This window comes from Rhinolophus ferrumequinum, chromosome 12 (assembly GCF_004115265.2).
Source record: "Rhinolophus ferrumequinum isolate MPI-CBG mRhiFer1 chromosome 12, mRhiFer1_v1.p, whole genome shotgun sequence".
In the NCBI taxonomy this organism is placed as follows: domain Eukaryota; kingdom Metazoa; phylum Chordata; class Mammalia; order Chiroptera; family Rhinolophidae; genus Rhinolophus; species Rhinolophus ferrumequinum.
The window spans coordinates 82,406,270-82,424,817 of record NC_046295.1 but is presented as its reverse complement, the minus strand read 5'-3'; the positions used below and the strand labels follow the sequence as shown (position 1 = coordinate 82,424,817).

At 57.9% G+C, this 18,548-nt stretch overlaps 2 protein-coding genes across 8 annotated transcripts; one reads left to right on the top strand and one right to left on the bottom strand.

Annotated features, from left to right (window-relative positions):
• Positions 1-2,715: 2,715 nt before the first annotated feature.
• ENTR1 (endosome associated trafficking regulator 1) lies at positions 2,716-8,790 on the bottom strand. Of its 5 annotated transcripts, none has more exons than XM_033123917.1 (10): positions 8,634-8,790; positions 8,266-8,415; positions 7,511-7,579; positions 6,651-6,766; positions 5,961-6,368; positions 5,334-5,407; positions 4,874-4,958; positions 4,492-4,554; positions 3,934-4,073; positions 2,716-3,485 (listed from the first exon to the last, which is right to left on the bottom strand). In XM_033123917.1, the coding sequence occupies exons 1-10, from the start codon at positions 8,701-8,703 to the stop codon at positions 3,389-3,391; spliced, it is 1,272 nt and encodes a 423-aa protein (XP_032979808.1). In that variant the 5' UTR covers positions 8,704-8,790; the 3' UTR covers positions 2,716-3,388. The 5 variants fall into 5 exon arrangements, with proteins under 5 accessions (XP_032979808.1, XP_032979807.1, XP_032979809.1 ...); XM_033123916.1 differs by having other exon boundaries at positions 4,847-4,958; positions 8,634-8,789; XM_033123918.1 differs by lacking the exon at positions 7,511-7,579 and having other exon boundaries at positions 4,847-4,958; positions 8,634-8,789.
• Positions 8,791-8,918: 128 nt separating this feature from the next.
• Positions 8,919-18,509, top strand: PMPCA (peptidase, mitochondrial processing subunit alpha). Of its 3 annotated transcripts, none has more exons than XM_033122440.1 (13): positions 8,919-9,025; positions 10,282-10,484; positions 10,901-10,980; positions 11,214-11,296; positions 12,743-12,837; positions 13,574-13,674; positions 14,032-14,295; positions 14,563-14,655; positions 14,732-14,850; positions 14,955-15,045; positions 15,173-15,235; positions 16,515-16,659; positions 17,409-18,509. In XM_033122440.1, exons 1-13 carry the CDS (start codon positions 8,955-8,957, stop codon positions 17,576-17,578), a joined length of 1,578 nt encoding a protein of 525 aa, XP_032978331.1. In that variant the 5' UTR covers positions 8,919-8,954; the 3' UTR covers positions 17,579-18,509. The 3 variants fall into 3 exon arrangements, with proteins under 3 accessions (XP_032978331.1, XP_032978332.1, XP_032978333.1); XM_033122441.1 differs by lacking the exon at positions 17,409-18,509 and adding an exon at positions 16,255-16,309 and having other exon boundaries at positions 8,928-9,025; positions 16,515-16,652; XM_033122442.1 differs by lacking the exons at positions 8,919-9,025; positions 10,282-10,484 and having other exon boundaries at positions 10,925-10,980; positions 12,745-12,837.
• The last annotated feature ends 39 nt before the right edge of the window (positions 18,510-18,548 follow it).

Genomic DNA, 18,548 nt, shown 5'->3' with positions numbered 1-18,548 from the left:
CTCACGCAAGAGAGGGTGCCCCTAACTTGCTGGCAGGTGGATTATATAAGACCCCTGCCCAAAGCCCGAAATGCGACTTGTGTGTTCACAGCTGAGGACATGGTGACGGGGTTATTGTTTGTTGGCCGTGTCCGGCTGCGGATCAGCGGCGCACACCTCTATGGGCGCCCCAAGTTATTGAAAGTGACAGGGGTACCCACTTTACAGGGCAAGAAATGCGGCACTGGGCTGCCAGGATGGACGTACAATGATTGTTCCATACCCTGTACAATCCACAGGCAGCTGGCATGATTGAACGCTACAACGGCCTTTTGAAGCAAAGCCTCCGGGTGTGTAAACACCCTCCCACGATGCGTGACTGAGCCTCGCGTCTGTGGGACGTGTTGAGAGTCTTGAATGAGAGGCCACAGAAGGGAGGGCCCCCACCAGTAGAGGCTCTGCTACATCAAATAGCCGCTTCCATCCAGTTACAGGTCACCACAGGCGAGACCCTGTTAAAGCCGGGATACGGCAGAAAAGGGAACATCTTGTTACCAGCACCCACGTGCTTGAAAGCAGGAGAACAACTGCAGTGGACTTGGCCCTGGCAGGTCAGAAGCTCCCACTGTCATTGGTTGGGCCTGGTGGGGCTGGTTTGACCCACAGCTTGCAAGTGACACCAGGGGTGGTGGCCAAGTGGCCATGGCAGGTGACAGAAGTATACGGACGGAGGTCCTGATGCTGGGACGATTTTGGGGGGGAACTTTTGTACTCCCACTGTGGCCTATTGTGAGGTCCCCTGTTCTACTACATGTTGAAACCACACAAGGGACCCCAAGCACTGCCATAAATGTCTGGTACCACAAACCGGGAAAGGTGCTGGGAGCAGTGACCCTCCTCTCCCAGGACAAACAGCTGGCAGGTATCCTCCCAGATGGGAGGGACTTGCCACTGCTGGTGCCTATGACTGCTGTTTCTTTCCACCCGCAGGTGCCTGTGGGCTAATACGGTAGTGGGCTGGGACCACACCTACGCCAGAGTAGCCAATGTCTACAGCTGCTGGGTCTGTACAGTTTCCGGTCAGCACCGCGGCAGCGCTGTTGTGGCATATCCATCCAGCTACCGCAGAAAACTGGACTTGGTTGCGAGAATGGAACCCTCGAGAAGAGGCCTGAGACGAAGAAGCCAGTCTGAGTGGGCAAACAGGCCAGTGAGGAACCCTGAAGCGGTGCAGTGTAGGGAAAATGGTCAGTCAGTCTCCCTCGCCGGCCATCCGGGGAACTGACTCCGTGGCCCGCTGGTTACGTAAGATGGACTGTTGCGCAGGCGCCGTCCATCCTGATGTCCCTGTGTACTCTTCTGTAAGCACCTTGGCTGTGAGCCACTATTGTCCCATGACAGCGTAAAAGCCCGGCCACTGTACAAGGCTGTGCTGTGCCTAGAAAGCTGGTGAATAAAACATGTCTACTCTGCCTTCCGCTCCACGCATTTTCATCCAGTTTCCAGAGTCACAGACGCCTTACACCGGGGTCACCACTCTTAGACAATGGGCCTCCCTTGTGAATCGCAGAGGTGGGTTTGAGTCTGAAACTGGGCGGTGGAGAGCTTGGATCAGTGCTGAAAGTTAGGACTGGAATGATGGGACTGAGGCAGGCGGCTGGCTCTTCCCACGCTTACTGAGCGGCTCCCGTAGTCACCGGGACCTGCCCCAGGGCGAGGCCAGAGGCAGAGACGGGAGTTCAACCCATTCATCAGCATCGCTTGTATCTTCAAGTTGTTTTGTTTTTTTTAACTAAGGAGTACTTCAAACTACACAAAAAGAGAGAACAGGCTAAGAAAGCACGTGCACGCCCCTCCCTGCTTCATCCACACCCTCCCTGGGGCATTTGCAGCTGCAGCAGTTGGAGGGGGCTGAAATACAGGGTCAGAGTCAGGGGAACATCTGCGAGGTGCTCCGGGTGGCCGCCCAGCTTCGGCGCAGCCCGGTGAGGGGATGCCAGGCTGGTGATGTGCTGCATGCCCCCCAACCCCTCCCGGTAAGATGCTGTGCTCCTCGCAGGGCTGCAGCCTGAGGCCTCGTCCCGGGCAGCCCAGCCCTGCCTTTACAGGTGTCCCTGTTGAGGGTACACCTGGAAGAGAACCTCATTCCAGCAGTTTTCTTACTAGACCATCTGTCTGAAGTCGGCTCTGATACCAGAACCCACTTTTCACCAAGGGGCAGGAGCACGAGGTGTAGTTCCCTGTAGATCAGAGGGTCTAGCAGTTGAAACGTCTTTTGAAAATTCAACCACGTGATCTCCAAAAAACGCTCTTAACAGTTGAAGAACCCGATCTGCCTGACTCGAAACACGCACTGGGGTGAGGCCCGGTGGCAGGCGACTGACGCTTCGTATACCAGCACAAGTCCCTGTTATGACGAGGACAAGATGTGTGCCCTGGCGTTAGAGGACAGTCACGATTCTCATAAAGAACTGGCTAAGTCAGAAAAAAGGCAGAGTGCACATGAATTTTAGAATTTATTAAATAAGCTGTCAATTTGAACAGGAGGGAAAAATTTAAAAATAACATCTACAGGAAAACAGCCCAGAAAGCAGCGTGCATGTTACGCCTCCCTGCGTCGGATTGGAAAGCGGTTGGAAAGGCACCCTGGGAGCCCGCGTGCTAACCCCAGGAGGCTTGGCACGTCCTCTAAATTCCTGAATTCTGAACGTCATTGTACAAAAGGCCACTTGAAACGGTACCAAAACCCTCCAGCCAAAAGCAGCTTTTCAAAATCGAAGGCCCCTGAAGGTGTGTTAGATGGTTTCACAGTGTGGACACCTGTGCGACCTCGGTCCCCGTGGGAGGATGGTGTCCGCCACATGGGGTGTCTGCACTAAGGCCAGGCCACCAACCGCAGGAGCCAGTCCTGTGAAGCCACAAGAGGGACTGGGCGCCAGAGGGGCACGGAGAGGCGGCCGAGAGGCCCCAGCCCTGTCCAAGGCAACCCTCTGAATTCCGGCTCATTTAGTGTTTTTCTCGACTTGTGAAATGAAGGATGATCAACTGAATTTATCTTACAATGAATGTTCTGGAATGAGAATGGAAACCGCGCATCACAGAATTGCTGTTTCCATGTTCAGTAACTTAAAAAAACTCAATGTGTTTTATAAAAACATCTTCCAATAGCTCATTAGTCTACAACACAGCAGGGTTTACCAGAAGCGCTGTGTGGGTCACCTGTGGGAGCTGCTCCTCCTCGCCGTTGGCTAATAATACTGTTCTAGGTCATGAAATTAGTATCTCGTGATAAATATTTTTACTATGGGCGAAGACTGCATATTTAAAGACACAATGGCATTTTTAAACCCAGCAGGTAGTGATTTCAGGATGTAAACAGAGCTGCGAGCTGGAAGCTTCTCCGTGGTTCTCAAGACTCCTTCTCCTCTTTAATTTCAGAAATTCTGTCTATAGATTTAAGGATTTCGGCAACGAGATTCAGTGTTTCAGCCCCAGAAACCAGCTGCCTAAAATGAAAACATGGGTATTATGGGCTGCTGTCAGCACCGGGCAACAGACGGGCAGGCTATCAGGGCCCAGGACACGCCATGCCGAGTGAGCAGCACAGAAAGCACAGCCTTTCTCACACACGTGACCGTGCTGCGGATACGGCTGCCCCTGCAGCGCTCAGCCAGAGGGACACAGACGGTGAGGGGGACTCGTGACACGGCCGGCAACGTGCTAGGGGTCTCCAGGGTGCGTGCAGGTTGGGGAGCTGCACCTCAGACGTGTCTATTGTTAATGCCAGAGCCGCGCAGGTAAGAAGGGCTGTTGGCACGCTGACGGTTAGACCCTCTGGCCCGTCGTGGGGCCTCGGGGTTCAGAGCGCCAGGGAGCGCACGCACCCCCAGCCCCGCCCACCATGGGTGGTGGGCCATGTGCTTGTGCCCCCCCCACCTCAGCCCCGGCACTCACTTTATTGAGGCACGTGAGTTGTCCATGACAGCGCGGAGGTTCTGCAAGGCCACGTCGGTGTTCTGCTTCACCACCATCAGGCTGGCGCCCTGGCCCGAGCGCAGGGCTTCGTTCTCCCGCTTGAAGTTACAGACCTGCGCCTGGGGAGGAGTGAACAGGGGAGCTTCTAAAAGGCAGTCCGACTAGAATCAAACATCACACCTGAGTAGAGGCAACTGAGGGCACGGGGGCTTGGCCCCCCCCACAGTAGGTGCTCTTTCCTAACTGGGGGCTCCTAATGCCGCCCCTCGTCCATCCTCAGCACTAACCCACAGGAATCAGAGATTCGCTCAAGTGTACGTGCCACGCAGGAACCCAGTGACTGCTGCGACCCTCATGAAGCAGATGCAGCAGCAGGCTGAGGGCCCGCGGCCTTCATCTGGGCCCCGAGAAGAGCGCATGCGGCCCTAGCAGGTGTGTCGTCCGTTGGGGAGGGAAGAGCCCCAGCAGAAGTGGTTTCGTGTCTTTTCTGGAAGTTACTTAATTCATAAACATGGAAACTTGAGACCTTCTAATTACCTGGAGCAAGTTTATTTCTTGTTTTAGTTTCATGACGTGATTTTCTGCCTTTACAGCCCGTTTCTGTTACCAGAAAAAAAAACAGGGAAAGGCATCAGTGACATGGCAACATGGACACAGGACGTGGCCCTCCTTCCCAACGCCTCTGCTCTCACCCAGTGTCCCCCCAGCCAGCTCCCACCAGCAGACAGCCACCAGGAGGGAGGGACCCCTTCTCAGCAGCTGTGCCTCTGCTCACGGAGTGCCTCTGGGACGGCCCATGGCAGAGCGTGGGTGCACCTCAGTGACACGGCCCCCATTTCACGTCCCGCCAGCGGGGTCACCCCGACAGCGCCCTGCCCCTCCCCCTTCGTACGGTCATCAGCTCCAGGTTCTGCTCCACCTGCTGGACCACGGACTCCAGGTCATGATAGTCACTCTCCTCCTTTATCATTTTTGCTTCTAACTTCCGCTCCAGCGTCCTCACCCTTGTTGAAGAACAAACCGTGTTACTGAGAACTCACGGGACTAACTGTAAGACTACTCTAACAGGGGCTGTCACTGGATCTATTCGATAAAAACCACAAGCGCCCACTGTTTTGGAAAGAACCGTGTCCGTGAGGCACAGACGTGGGGCCATAACCTTGGCCGGCCTGAGGGGCACCTGCCAGCCCCGCTGCTGTGCCCTGAGTGTGACGGATTCGAGACAATACATTGGACACGGAACAACGGGACATGCATCAGATGCTAAGGATTCACATTCAGTGAAGCCGACTCAGCTCAGCCTGTCACCGCGCTCCCACTTCACACTGCACTTGAGTGGCAGCAGGAGCTCAGAACTGCAGCCCTGATCTGAGGCTTACATTTCTGTCTGTGCCTCAGAGAAGCTCTGAACCTCTGTCAGCTTTCTTCTTAGCTTAGAATTCTCATCTTTCAGCTGTGGAGAAAGAAAAGCCTTATTAGAACTCAGTGTGTCTCAGTCAAAAGAGATCTGCATTTCTGCAATTTGACTCTGGCACGTCTGTCTTGATAAACACAAATAGTCTAGAGTCACCACAGTCTGAAAAACCACGAGCAAAAGCTCCTACTTAAGGCCCACGGTCATGTCTCCCCTCTTACTCACGTGACTCTTTTTAGGTAATTGCAATTTAAAAAACCTCCTTTACCCAGAACACTTGGCACGATGCCCAAGCGATAGCAGGAGGGACCCCTTCCTGCGGGGTGGCCCTTGGAGGGTCCCCACTCCGTTCCAGTTCATTCATAGATGGGTATACCCTACAGCCCTTCACAGCACTTCTCAGTCAGCCATATTCCTGCGTGCTGGGTCAGCACCGGGGACAGTGCTCCACAAGGAGACGCTACAGCTGCTGCCACATCACAGACTGTCTTGTCCCGGGAGCCAAATCCCCCCGGAAGCTCCAGACTGTCTCCCAAAGTGCTGCTGACACGGGTCGCTCGCCGTGTGCCAACGCACAGCCCCCCTCACTTACTGCTTCGTAACTTATCTGCAGCGTCCGAAGGTGCCTGTCTCCCAGAGACTCTCCGTGGGCTGCAAAGTCTGCACCAGGGCTCCCCGCCGGAGAGGCGCGAGAGTCAGAGTCACTCAGCGTCCACGGGGGCAGAGACTCGGGCCCCACCAGCTCCGATGGGCTGGAGAAGAAGGAGACGTACGTGCTGCAGGGCGACGGGCTGGCAGCCACCCTCGCCGAGTGGCTCTGCTCCACAGCAGACGGCAGGTAGGCCCCGTTCCAACCATCGTCCTCGTCCTCGGCCTCGTCCAGGAGGTTGCCAGCCCCCGTCGGGTCTTCAAAAAACGGCTGCTGGTATTCCAGGCCAAACCCCACAGTTTGGCAGGTTGGGGAGTTGCGGTCGAGCCCCAGTGAGTGCCTCGTGGCTTCCTAAAGGAAACAGCAGGAGGCAAGGCTGAGACCCAGAAGCCACCGCAGGCCCTTCTTCCTGGTTGTTCAATGTTGGAACGTGAAGACGCTATCTCGTCTACTGGGGCAGATGAGAGACGGGAGGGGCCGCAGCTTGGCACACACAACTTCCCCACCAGCGTCAGCAGCTGCCTCGCCTTCCCCAGCCCTCCTGCCTGCAGAACCTCCTCCAAAGTGAGGGCGCGAGTCAGGAGAGAGGTGCGGGGGGTCTGTTTGAAGTCCCAGCAAACTCCTCACGTTTACCTTTGCATAAAGCCTGCTGTTGGCTGTGTCCTCTTTCGACAGGCTGACGTTCTTGGTTTTCAGAAACTCTTTAAAGGAGAATGGATTTGCCTCTTCAAGTTCTTCAAGTTTATCATCTAAGACAGCAACAGACATTGCAAATGTGAAGTCTCCTGAAGGTCACTGAAAGGAAACTTTCCTATTTCTTTCTCTTCCCAAAACAAGAACACATCTAAAATCGGAAAGGCCACCCTCGCCGGTCCAGCAGAACTCAGTGACACTAAGAAATGAGAAAGCTGGCCTACTTCCACCCCCGCCTTCTCATCCCCAAGCCAGCCCTCAGTTCCCACAGGGCTGCCCACGGGGACCACCTGGGGCAGGTGTCTGCACTCCCACACAGGCTGTCAGCTTGGCCTGGGGCGTGCCCTGGGCTGGGGGCCGTCAGCGCTCCCAAGGCCCCACCCCCACCGAGCTGGGTATCACTGCTTCACCTCCATCCTTTCCCTACTCACTCATCCACCTTTTCCTTCCCCTTCCCGCTCTCCCAGTATCTACCCAGCCATACCGCAGCCTTTTTGGTCCACCAATTATCTGAGCCCCAGAGCCAACCTTGTGTAAAGCTGGCTCCTGTAACTCCAGCCCTTGCTGTCTCCTCAGACCTCCAGGAGTGACTTCCCACCTCTCTGCCGTCCCTCACATCTTGGGTTGGACCCTTTTCCCTTCTACCTGAGGGTCAAGATCAAACCCGTGGGCTCTACCCCCATATGCTGCCGGGCTCCAGGTACACTAGTTACAGGCTGTCAGATCAACGATCCCACCACCAGGCAACTGACTGGCATCATGCCGGACAGAGAGAAGAAGGGATTACTGAACTACTCTACCTCCAAAATGTGTCTCCTGGACTTCTGATGGGCCTTGCTTTGTACACTTCCCCTTTCCACAGACAACATCTGCAGAGACATCGTCACCCCACTGTGATCGTGGGAACCCCTTATGACCACGACCTTCTTCCAACATGGGGTCTCAACTGCAGTGGTTCTCATAGCCTGGGGAACCTTTAAAAACACACGCCTCCGGGCTTCCGCCCTGGAGATGGTCTGCCTTCCATGGGCCCTGGCAACTGTGATTCTGAAACAGCTCCCACTAGGTTTGGATGCCCAGTGGGGCTGCACACGTCTTCCTCTGTCTGTGACACCTCCTGAATGCTCTCCTGGGTTGCCATTACTTTCTCAGGCCCTGATGTAACCACCTACACACTGGCTGCAGCCCTGGGGGCAGGCGGAGCAGCGGCTGGGGGAGACTGAGGATGAACAAGCGGCCCGGCTGCTCCAGCTGCTTTCCGGTCATGGCCCTTCAGGTGAGGGCTCCCTTGCCCTCCCCTCCACCATCTGGAAAAACAAGGTGGCCATTCTGGCACTTACCGTCCTACATTGGAACTGTCTGTCTGGAGCGGGTGTCTCCCCAAGACCAGACTGTGAGCTCCCAGTGGGCGGGACCGCTCTCCACCTTTGTGTTCCCAGCGCTGGGCACACAGTGGCGCTCCGTGCTCACGGCTGGGCCACGGGGTGAGTGAACGCTCAGCAGAGCTACCTGCACGCCAGCAGTGCGGGGACGGGGCCCTAAGCTCGTCTCTCACCTGTGTCTCCCACGGAAGCTAGCACCGGGCTGGGTACATAGCACATAAAGGTCGGCCGAATGCCGAAGAAGTGGGAGTCCAGGTCCCTGCCACGGGAGCGCCCACAGTCTAGCTGGGGGAGACAGGACCGGCGCTCATAGCACGCGGGAGCTGGAATAACAATGACAGCGACTTCACCGCGCGCCGGCGGCGCTCTGCGGGGCCGCTCACCTGGACCAGGGCACGACCGGCGAGGGCCGGGCCGGTGCCCACCTGCACGGGGCTTGGGGCGCCGCCTCCGTCGGCGGCGGCCGGTTCGGGCCGCGGGACCCCGGGCTCGCCCTCCCGGCCCCCACCCGGCCCGGCTCGGCCCGCCGCCCGCCGCTCACCGTCCGGAATGACGAGGCTGCGGGCCCGGGACAGCGGGGTGACGCCCGGGCGGCGCGCGTAGCCCGCCATCGCCGTGGGCCCGGCGGCGCCGGCCCTCCCTAGCCCGGCAGCGGCGGCTCCATGGCCCCGGCTCCGCCCCGGCCGCGGCCCGACTCGCCCACCCCGTCGTCCGCCGCTCGGCCGCCGCTCCGAGCCCCTCTCTCCGGCTTCCGCTCCGAGCACCGGAAGCGAGCGCCCGACCGCCGCGGACCGGCGTCGGGGAGGCGGGGCGTCCGGGGCGGGGCCGGAAGTGACGGCAGAAGGGTGGGTGGAGACACAAGATGGCGGCGGTGGTGCTGGCGGCGACACAACTGCTGCGGGGCTCGCGCTCGTGGGGCCGCGCGCCGCTGAGGTGAGCGGGGGCCGGCCGGGCCTCGGCCGCGCGCGGGGGCGGCTCGCGTGTCTCGGGACGCTCCGCCTCTGCCTTCCCCGCGCCCAGACGCGGCGCCGCGTGGTCGGGCTCGGACTGCGGGACCCCGACCCCGTCCCGCAGGCGACGGGGACGCTTCCCTGCCTGGCGCCGCGCGCCCCGAGCCGCATCCGCCTCTCCTCTCCCCGGCGGCTGGGTCCGCGCCCGCCCTCGCCTCCCGGGCCGACGGGGTCGTCGGAGGTCACGTGGATGCCCGCCGGCCGTGCTGCCGCGTGGCCCCGGGAGGCCGAGCCTGCGGGCCGAGCCGGCTCCTGTGGACGCGCAGAGGCGGCTTCCGTCCTCGCGGAGCCGGTGCGCCCCGACGGCCGTGCTCCGCCCCGCCACTTGACAGCCGGCGGTTTGCGTCCCCACCGCCCTCCCCCCGGTGGCCAGGCCTGCCCTTCTCCCACGGCCACGTTCATTCAGGCAGCAGACAGGTGCCGACCCGTCACTACGTCCGAGCTCTGGGGGGCCCAAGGGGCGCGGTGTGAGTCGCTGTCCGCGGGCAGTGGACACAGACAGGAGCCCGCGCCGTCTCCGCAGTCACGCGAATGCTTTGAAGGGAGTAAGTTAAGCAGCGTTCAGTGATAGGACAGAACAGGAGCGGCCAACTCCCCGGGGAAGCACGAGGGGTAGCCTCTCTGCCCACGTGACGTTACATCAGAGACGGAGGAGGAGAAAAGGGTCGGCCCTGGGACACGTGCGGGTGAGCGCGGGGGCTGGAACAGTGAGACGGGCTTTGGGGATGATGGTGAGCCAGGTGTGTTCCAGGTATGGGGCCGCGGCCGCCAGCGGGACAGGGGCGTTTGAGGGACGGCTGGGATGGGGACTTGGGGGCCAGGCCCGGTGGGTGCTTCCAGGCCAGCTTCAGGGGTGCGGCTTCTGTTTAGTCTGCAGGGGGCTGTTGCGGGGCAGTGCTCAGCTGCGTGCTGCGTGCATAGGAACTGGTGTAACCTGCACGGCCCCCTCCCTGCGGTGCTTGTACGGAGATGGCAGTTCAGACCCAAGTAACTGAGCCAACGTGCCACAGGTCCCTGGGCCCAGGCAGGATTTGCACCCAGGGCTGTTGACAACACTGCATCTCTCCTTTAGAAAGGCATTGACCATAGAGCAGACAGAACACGAGTTACTGCAGTAAGTGGTCACCACAGGTTCCGTCACCTCAAGCCTTTTGTAACTGGGTCATTTCTGTGTTTCAGGTTTGGAGCCCCCGCGTACAGACAGTTTAGCAGTGGTGGAGCCTATCCCAGCATCCCCCTCTCCTGTCCCTTACCTGGAGTACCCAAGCCCGTTTTTGCTACAGTTGATGGACAGGAGAAGTTTGAAACCAAAGTTACCACACTGGAAAATGGGCTTCGCGTGGCGTCCCAAAATAAGTTCGGACAGTTCTGTACAGTAGGAAGTAAGTACCGGCGGTAGTGTTGTGGGAGGTCCCGTTGGTTTTAACAGTCGCCTGTCACTTGTAATTAGTACATCATTTAGGAGTTGCATCCTGAGTGAAAAAGCGTGCTGTGAAACCTGGAAGCTTAGTAACCAAAGTATGAATGGTGGCCGTTTTGGTGGTGGGTTTTTCCCCTTTTTCTACCTTTCTGTAATTATAAGTTTCCAACCACAGATGTACAGTGTACAGTTCCGTAAATGTTGGCTTATGTGGAGAGCTGTAAAACCTTCATCACAAGATGACGAATATGTCCCTCTCCCCCGTATAAGTAAATCTGGCCATTTAGTCACATTCACAGTTCTAATTTACAAGGTCTTTTCTGATTAAATCTTTCGTTTTGAACATTGATTTAACCTGTCACTTTTTTTTATTGTCAGTTCTTATTAATTCAGGATCAAGGTATGAAGCGAAATATCTTAGTGGAATTGCTCACTTTTTGGAAAAGTTGGCATTTTCGGTCAGTATCCATTTGTGAATTATGTGACTGTCCTTGGGAAGAATCTATTAAGTTTTGCTTTTTTTGAATTGTTACTTTAATAAATGATTAGGTTGCCAAGTTAATGACAATACGTGATAATTTGACTTTCTGTGTTTTGAAAGCAAAAGTAAAATTTCTTCTTAAAAATTGTAGTTCAGGGGTTGTTTTGGATTGCTGAAACCTAACTAGGTTTTCTGATTTGTTTTTACTAGTCCACCAGTCAATTTGGTAGCAAAGATGAAATCCTGCTTACCTTGGAAAAGCACGGGGGTATTTGCGACTGCCAGACGTCAAGGTACACCAGCTTTTACGTGCAAGCTTCTTTTGCTTCCACGTGGGACTGTTCTCATTTGTGGTCAGAGTCCCACTGAGCCCCTCCCGTCAGAGAGGCTGTGGGGTCAACGGTGAGAGGTGAGCCCTGGCCAGGGAGAGTTGGCGGGGCAAAACACAACAGGTGGCAACACTTACACAGAGCCACGCAGTCCTCAGAGGGCTGCTTACCTGTGAGTGGAGCCAGGCAGTGGCTGGGCTCTGGGGACACGGTAGGCCCTGTCCCCAAGATGCTCACAGATGGGGCAGCAGGTTGCGCCCAGGTAATGGACACAAGATCCAGGAACCAAGGCTGGTGGGAGCAGCTCACTTGGTCTGGAGTCAGGAAAGGAATGATAGAGAACTTGCCGTTGGGGCTGGGTCTTGAAGGACTTTGCCAAATGGAACAAAGGGAGGAGGCTGAGACTGGGAACAGCAGGGGCAAAGGCTGAGCCTGGAAGAGGCAGTGATGTGTTTGGGGAAGGGGGGCCCAGTAGCTGGAGCACAGATGGGTGGGGGTGCTGGGGACGGGGGCAGGTGGGCTTTGTCTCCCACGTGGGGGGTGCATTCAGAAAGCTCTGTTCAGGGCAAGGGGAGATGGGCCGACAAGAGCACACTGTGTGAAGTGGTTCATTGTCTGAATCTGAGGGATGAACATTATGTATAAAAGGCAGGTTAAGTGCGAAGAATAAGAATTAGTGTGGAGCAACATACTCACATTTTCAAAAATGTCTATTCAGAAACCTCCGGCTCCCAGCTGCCCATCAAGTGAAGTTCAGGCGCATTGCCTGGTGTTACAGCCTCTGTGTTCTTGCCTCAAACCTCCTCCAACTCTCCAGGGAACTCCTGGTCAGGCAGCCCCGTGTCCTGCCCCCGATGCCGCTCAGGCTTTTGCCCCTGCCGCTGTCCCACGTGGTTCTGCGGCTCCTGCAAAGGCCCTGGTGGCTGTGTTCCCCTCCCCCCACGGCTCACTCTGTCCGCTTGGCAGTGGTGTCTGTTCTGCACAGTCTCCCCCTGACTCTGCTCCATCTCGTGGTTCTGTGGTTGTCATGTGCCTTTCCTGACTGACCAGTGCTGCGTGCTGTGAGCTAATGCTACTACCAGGCTTAGTCCCCCCGCCATCTAAGGCCAGGCACGTTCCCACACTGGCAGTGTGTTCATGCAGGGGACGCTCAGACTGCGGGATGAAATGGTTCACCTTGGAGGGAGCCTGTGCTTGAGGAAACCTCAGCTGGCTCTCGTCCTTCTCGCTGCGCATGTCTTTTCCTCCATGCACAGCCTGTATCTGCTGTGGTTCCCACCTGCTAGGAGTCGACATTGTGAGACGGGAAAGAGGAAAGCACTGAGCCGACTGTGGATGTGCATTGCTGAAAAGTCCCTACTGTGTGCACCTGTCGTGACCTCAGTGCCCGGCGTTGTTGGTTTTTTCCAGAGACACTACCATGTATGCTGTGTCTGCTGATTCTAAGGGCCTAGACACGGTGGTTGGCTTGCTGGCTGACGTGGTCCTGCACCCTAAGCTAACAGGTGGGCATCCAGGCCGTGTGAGGGGCCGGTGGGGATGGCACCACGTGGGAGAGGGGAGCAGTGCCCCTGGAGGAGCACTGCTGTTGGAGCCCTCAGGCTCGCCGACCTGTGAGTTGGCACAATTTCAGCAGGAATAACACCAATGAGTGGGACAGTCCTGGGTGCCTCTGCTCTGGGAGAGCTCTCTGCACCCTTTGACATGCTGCTAAAATTGGCGCTCTCATTTCGGAAGGGCATCTTGACTGTTTTTAAACACCCCAACTGCCATGTCTCTGTCTCTGTTCCCTTCCTCGGCCTTGCAAATGGCAGGACTCTGAACTCCCTGCCAGGAGGGGGCCATGCTGGCTGCCCCAGCCAGTCTGACAGCCTCCTTTCCTGCAGCCGGCCTGTGTCCCAGGGCGTTAGGTCTGCGTTAGATCTCTCTCGTCCTCGCTCTATGAGCTGACATTGGCACCTTCGCCATTGTTGTCTTATCCTCACAGACAGGTGGGTCCAGGCGTGAGTGCCCCTGAGGCAGGAGGCTGAGGGGGTTGCTTTGTGGCAGAGCCAGCAGGTGAGAGGCTCCATTCCGCCAGGCACTGCCCACCTGGCACTCTGCCCTCCCTCACACAATGGATGCCCCAGGTCTGCCCCAGACGGAGGCAGGGGAGACTGCCAGCATCCACTCAGCGGGGACGCCAGGCCCAGCTCTGTGCTGGCCTGCGCGGTCTGAGCCGTGTCTTTGGGTCTTTTGCAGATGAAGAAATTGAGATGGCACGAATGGCTATCCAGTTTGAGCTGGAGGACCTCAATATGCGGCCTGACCCGGAACCGCTTCTCACAGAAATGATTCATGAGGTGAGACAGATAACCCTGTCGGTGGCCCCGACACCAGGGCTGTCGGCGGGGTCATTTGCCTGCCTGCTGTCCTCGCAGGTTACGGCTCTTGGAAGGACACTCTTAATTTCTGACTCTGTTCTTCCAGTAACGACATCCTTCCCACGTCATCTCTAGAACGATCCTGGTGTTTTACAATTTTATGAGTTCCTGTCCTAGAGAGACAGATTTCACTGTTTACTGAACGCACAGAGCTGTCGCTGCCCCTCCGTAGCTGATGGGCGTCCCCGAGCACGGTGGGCACACAGCAGGCCCGTCTCGCCTGATGAAAGCTGGTCGCGTCTCTGTCACTCATGCTGCTCTCGCTTCCTTTGTCAGGCTGCTTACAGGGGGAACACAGTTGGTCTCCACCGTTTCTGCCCCACGGAAAACATAGTGAAGATTGACCGAGAGATGCTTCATTCCTACCTGCGAAACTACTACACCCCTGAGCGCATGGTGCTGGCGGGGGTGGGGGTCGAGCACGACGCCCTGGTAGAATGCGCCAGAAAGCACCTGGTGGGCATCCGGTCAGCCTGGGGCAGCCAGACGGCAGTGGATGTGGATCGGTCCGTAGCACAGTACACCGGAGGGGTCATCAAGGTAAAGCGACCTGGGAAGACCTGTGGCCTCAGGCTGTGGGCACTTGCTTTACACGATTCCGTCCGTCTGTGTATTTGTTCTGAGGCTGTTAGACAGGCCTTGTGCTCATGGTGTTACCTGAGCACACCCCCTGCTCTCAGCACGACACTGTCCCATGTGGGGCGGGGTTAGCTTCGCGGGGGGCCCAGCGAGGACAGCCTTCCCTAAGATGGGCTGACCGGGTACGTTTGCGAGGCCTGGATCCCTTGTCCGTTCTTCCTGTTACAGCTGGAAAGAGACATGTCCAATGTCAGCCCGGGCCCTGCCCCGTTCCCCGAGCTCACACACATCATGATCGGGCTGGAGAGCTGCTCCTTCCTGGTAAGTCCCGCTGGGCCCGCGTGCGCGTGCGCCCCGGGCCGTGTCCCTTGCCGAGACTGCCCTCCCGTCCCCGCAGGAGGGAGACTTCATCCCCTTCGCCGTGCTGAACATGATGATGGGCGGCGGCGGCTCGTTCTCGGCCGGAGGGCCCGGCAAGGGCATGTTCACCAGGCTGTACCTCAACGTGCTCAACAGGTGGGCGGCGCCTTCCCCTCGCTGTCCCTGGGCCCCCAGGCCCAGCCGAGGGCCGTCGGGCCGCGGTGCCACCTTGCCGGCCTCCCTTTCTCCTGTCCCTGCAGGCACCACTGGATGTACAACGCGACCGCCTACCACCATAGCTACGAGGACACAGGCCTCCTGTGTATCCACGCCAGCGCCGACCCCAGGCAGGTGAGGACCCGGCCACGTGGCCGCCGCCTCCCCCGTGGCTCGCGGCTCAGGAGCCTCAGCTGCTGTTTGGGAGCAGGGCGTGACCCTGCGGCGCTGGGTGACCGTCACTCCCCCCTGCCCCCCCCAGGTCCGGGAAATGGTGGAGATCATCACAAAGGAGTTCCTTTCCATGGCTGGGACCGTGGACGTGGTAAGGACAGCAGGGCGCTGCGCCCCGCTCTCCACAGCGGGGGGCTGTGCTTTGTGCCCCCAGCGCCAGTGTCCCCGCCAGAATAGCGCAGCCTGTGGGGGACCCAGGTCCACGGCTGAGCTGCTCCCTGTGGGGAGCTCTCCCTGGTCTTCATAGCATTTTCTAGCTTCCTGCAGGCTCCGCTGTGTTCTAAGCGAGGGTTTTCTTCTCTCGCTTTGTTAGCTCAGGTTTTGATAACCATCCATGTTCAGAAGTCTATTACTTCCTGGCCTGGAGCTGGTACACATGCTAGGTTTTGTGCACACAGGCACACGTACGTGCTTACGCACATGTATACGTGCACAGATGCATGTGCACGTGCGGTACCAGATAAGCCCACAGGCGAGGCCGTGTGCCTCCAGCGTTGGCACTTCCATTTCTCCTTTTGAATTTACTTTCTGCGCGTCTCATTTCTTGCAGTAATCTTATGTTCCCTTTTTAATCAGAAAAGGCAGCGTTATTTTAAAAATAGAAACGTTCACGATTCTGGTAGTGCCCTGCTGGAGAAACAGGACTTTCCTCTAACATGGAGTCAATTTAAGGGCGATGTTGTTATTTGTCTGAACTTGCAAACATCAAAGAGGCCTGTTCTAAATTAGGAATTACTGTCCTTAAAGAAATGACAGAATTTCAACAGCCAGCGAGCGTGTCATATTTGTTCTTCAAAGTCCGTCGGGTGGCACTTCTCACCAGCCCCGTCCTGTGCCCTCCAACTCCAGGCTGGACTCCATGGACCAAGTTTGCTGGGCTTGGTTTTCAATTCCAGGCTTGGTCACGGGCTCAGGATGCAGAGTTGGTAGACGGAGCTGGTTTCCTCAGGACTCCCCAGGAGCAGTAAACCTTGGGGTTTGGGTGGAGCCCCGGAACCTGGGGTTCATTTCCTCGTGATTTCGATGTGTGCCCAGCTTCGGGGTCCCAGAGCTTGGGTGTTTGAAACTTTACCTTTCATGTGCTGCGGGGTGACTTTAACTGTGAACAAGAGCTCCAGGGAAGCGCCTTTCCTCCATATGTGAAGTGTGGTGAAGGCCCTGGAAAGTAAGAGCCAGCCCCACCCCAGGAAACGCAATAGGAAGCGTGGCGGGACGTGCTCGTGACTTGGGCACAGGGGCAGCCCGTCTTCCTTGGTTCGGCCTGGGGGCAGGGCACCTTTTCACAAGCCATTGTGCTGGCTGAGGCGTGTGGCGGTGCCCGATGACGTGGGCCTGCTGGGAACCGCCACGGGGCCTGGCTGTCGCCTCAGGTGGAGCTGGAGCGAGCCAAGACACAGCTGATGTCCATGCTGATGATGAACCTGGAGTCCAGGCCTGTCATCTTCGAGGACGTAGGACGGCAGGTGCTGGCGACCCGCTCCCGAAAGCTGCCCCATGAGCTGTGCGCGCTCATCCGTGAGTGTGTGCTCGCGGGCCCGTGGCTGGAGGGCGGGCAGAGGCCGGGGCAGGGGCAGCGCTGCCCTCCGTGGCTCTGGCAGGTGTCTCGGCCTCCCACGAGTGACGTTCAGGAGGCCCTTGGGCTTCCTCCAATTGTACGTCACATTTTATTTGCCGGTGGCCCTGGGGGAGAGGTTTTTGTTAGTGTCGTCAGGTTCTCAGGGGCTGCGAGCCCAGAGGGTCAGCACTAAGGCTCTGTCGTGACATGCGTCACCTGATGTGAGGCTGACACAGCCGCGTAGTGTCTCCTGGGCTTGGAGCGCTGCGGGGACCCTCGTTCTCCCTTGGGGAAGCTCCAGACCCGGGGCTGCCACATGCCCGGTCTCCCTCAAGCCTCCTGCTCGGGGTGCTGCCACTTACCCAGCTGTCCACGCAGCCCTGACCCGTCACATGGGACACTCATGAGACGAGCTTTGTCTCACGTTAGCTCCTGTTGGGCGGGCTGTTCTGCTGCGTTTGAAATCATTCTAAACCACTGACACCTGCCCATGCACTAAGGACTAGCTGTCCTTCGCTCCATGACTAGCCGGTGCACACTTGGCTGCACCTGGGGCCTCTGGACGCTCAGCACCTCCTGCCAGGTGGGGGGAGCATCGGCAGACCAGCCCCCCTTGGGTTGTCCCCTCGGTCAGCTTAGTGACCACAGCACGACATGGAGACACAGAACCATGTGGGCGTCAGGCTTCCTGTCCTTTGCTCTCTGCCAGGCGACGTGAAGCCGGCAGACGTCAGGAGGGTCTCTTCTAAGATGCTGCGTGGGAAACCCGCGGTGGCTGCACTGGGCGACCTGGCCGACCTGCCGTCGTACGAGGACATCCAGGCGGCGCTCTCCAGCAGGGATGGCCGCCTGCCCAGGACCTACCGGCTCTTCCGATAGAGGGACAAGAGCTGCAGAGCATTTTTGGAGGTGAATTCAGTGCACAAACTCAAACGGAGCAAACTTCGGGACGCTTCTCCTCAACTTGAACAATGCATTTCGTGTCGCTGGAGTGTGCTCAGCCCCTCCTTCAGAGTTGAGCACACCAGTCGTAGAATAAATGCCCGCCTTCACCCAGCTGAGCCAAGGTAGCCAGGGCAGCGTCCTACCTCTCGCGAGTCCAGTGGTCAGGGTGGGTAAGCGCCAAACTATCATCACCGAGGCCGCTGGGCCCGTCAGAGCCCTGCCTGGCTTCCTGACAGGCCTGTGCCACCCACACCGATCCGCCACCTCCTGTGATGGTCACTAAGGACCGTGACGGTGCCAGGGCAAGGCCAAGGCCCATGGTCTGCTGACACCGCAGAGGAAGTGGCGGCTCCCACCCAGGACGGTGCTGTCAAGGGCAGCTTCCCTGACACCAGGTGCGGAAGTGGCCGGAGACCTTTGTCCTTGCGCCTTCAGTTTGACCCCACGTTGCGAAGCCTCTTCCCCTTAATTGCAGGATGCATTCTGGTTTCAGAGGTGTCGGGACACGTGGGGTGCAAGGGGGTTCCTGGAATTGGTGGTCGGTGGCCACATTTTCGAAGATGGGGAACACTCAGGAGCTGTAGGTCCCACGGGCCTGTGGGTGTTCCACAAGCGAAAGGTCAAGTGACCTTGGTCAAACAGGATAGATTTGTGGTTCTCAAACTCAGGCACCCGCAGAACCCCCAGGTTCCGTGTGTGGGGGCCTGGGAACCGCCTGGACGTTGCCATGGCTGAGGGTCGTGCAGATTGTTCGAGAAGACTGGTCCCGACGTCATCTTTTCTGAAACCCTAAGAAGCCCGGTCTCTGCAGTTTGGACGGGAGGGAGGCCTTTTTTAAGGAAGTTGAATAAATGTGCACACGTTACTGCTGTCCTGTGGTCTTCAGCGGCCTTCACGACGCACG

Coding starts and splice junctions, on each gene's coding strand:
- ENTR1 (XM_033123916.1), bottom strand. CDS start 8,703: ATGGCGGGCTACGCGCGCCGCCCGGGCGTCACCCCGCTGTCCCGGGCC. Junction 8,416..8,633: donor CAGCCTCGTCATTCCGGACG/GTGAGCGGCGGG, acceptor TTGTTATTCCAG/CTCCCGCGTGCTATGAGCGC. Junction 4,555..4,846: donor AGAACCTGGAGCTGATGACC/GTACGAAGGGGG, acceptor TTCTGGTAACAG/AAACGGGCTGTAAAGGCAGA.
- PMPCA (XM_033122440.1), top strand. CDS start 8,955: ATGGCGGCGGTGGTGCTGGCGGCGACACAACTGCTGCGGGGCTCGCGC. Junction 14,296..14,562: donor ACACCGGAGGGGTCATCAAG/GTAAAGCGACCT, acceptor TTCCTGTTACAG/CTGGAAAGAGACATGTCCAA. Junction 15,046..15,172: donor CCAGCGCCGACCCCAGGCAG/GTGAGGACCCGG, acceptor TGCCCCCCCCAG/GTCCGGGAAATGGTGGAGAT.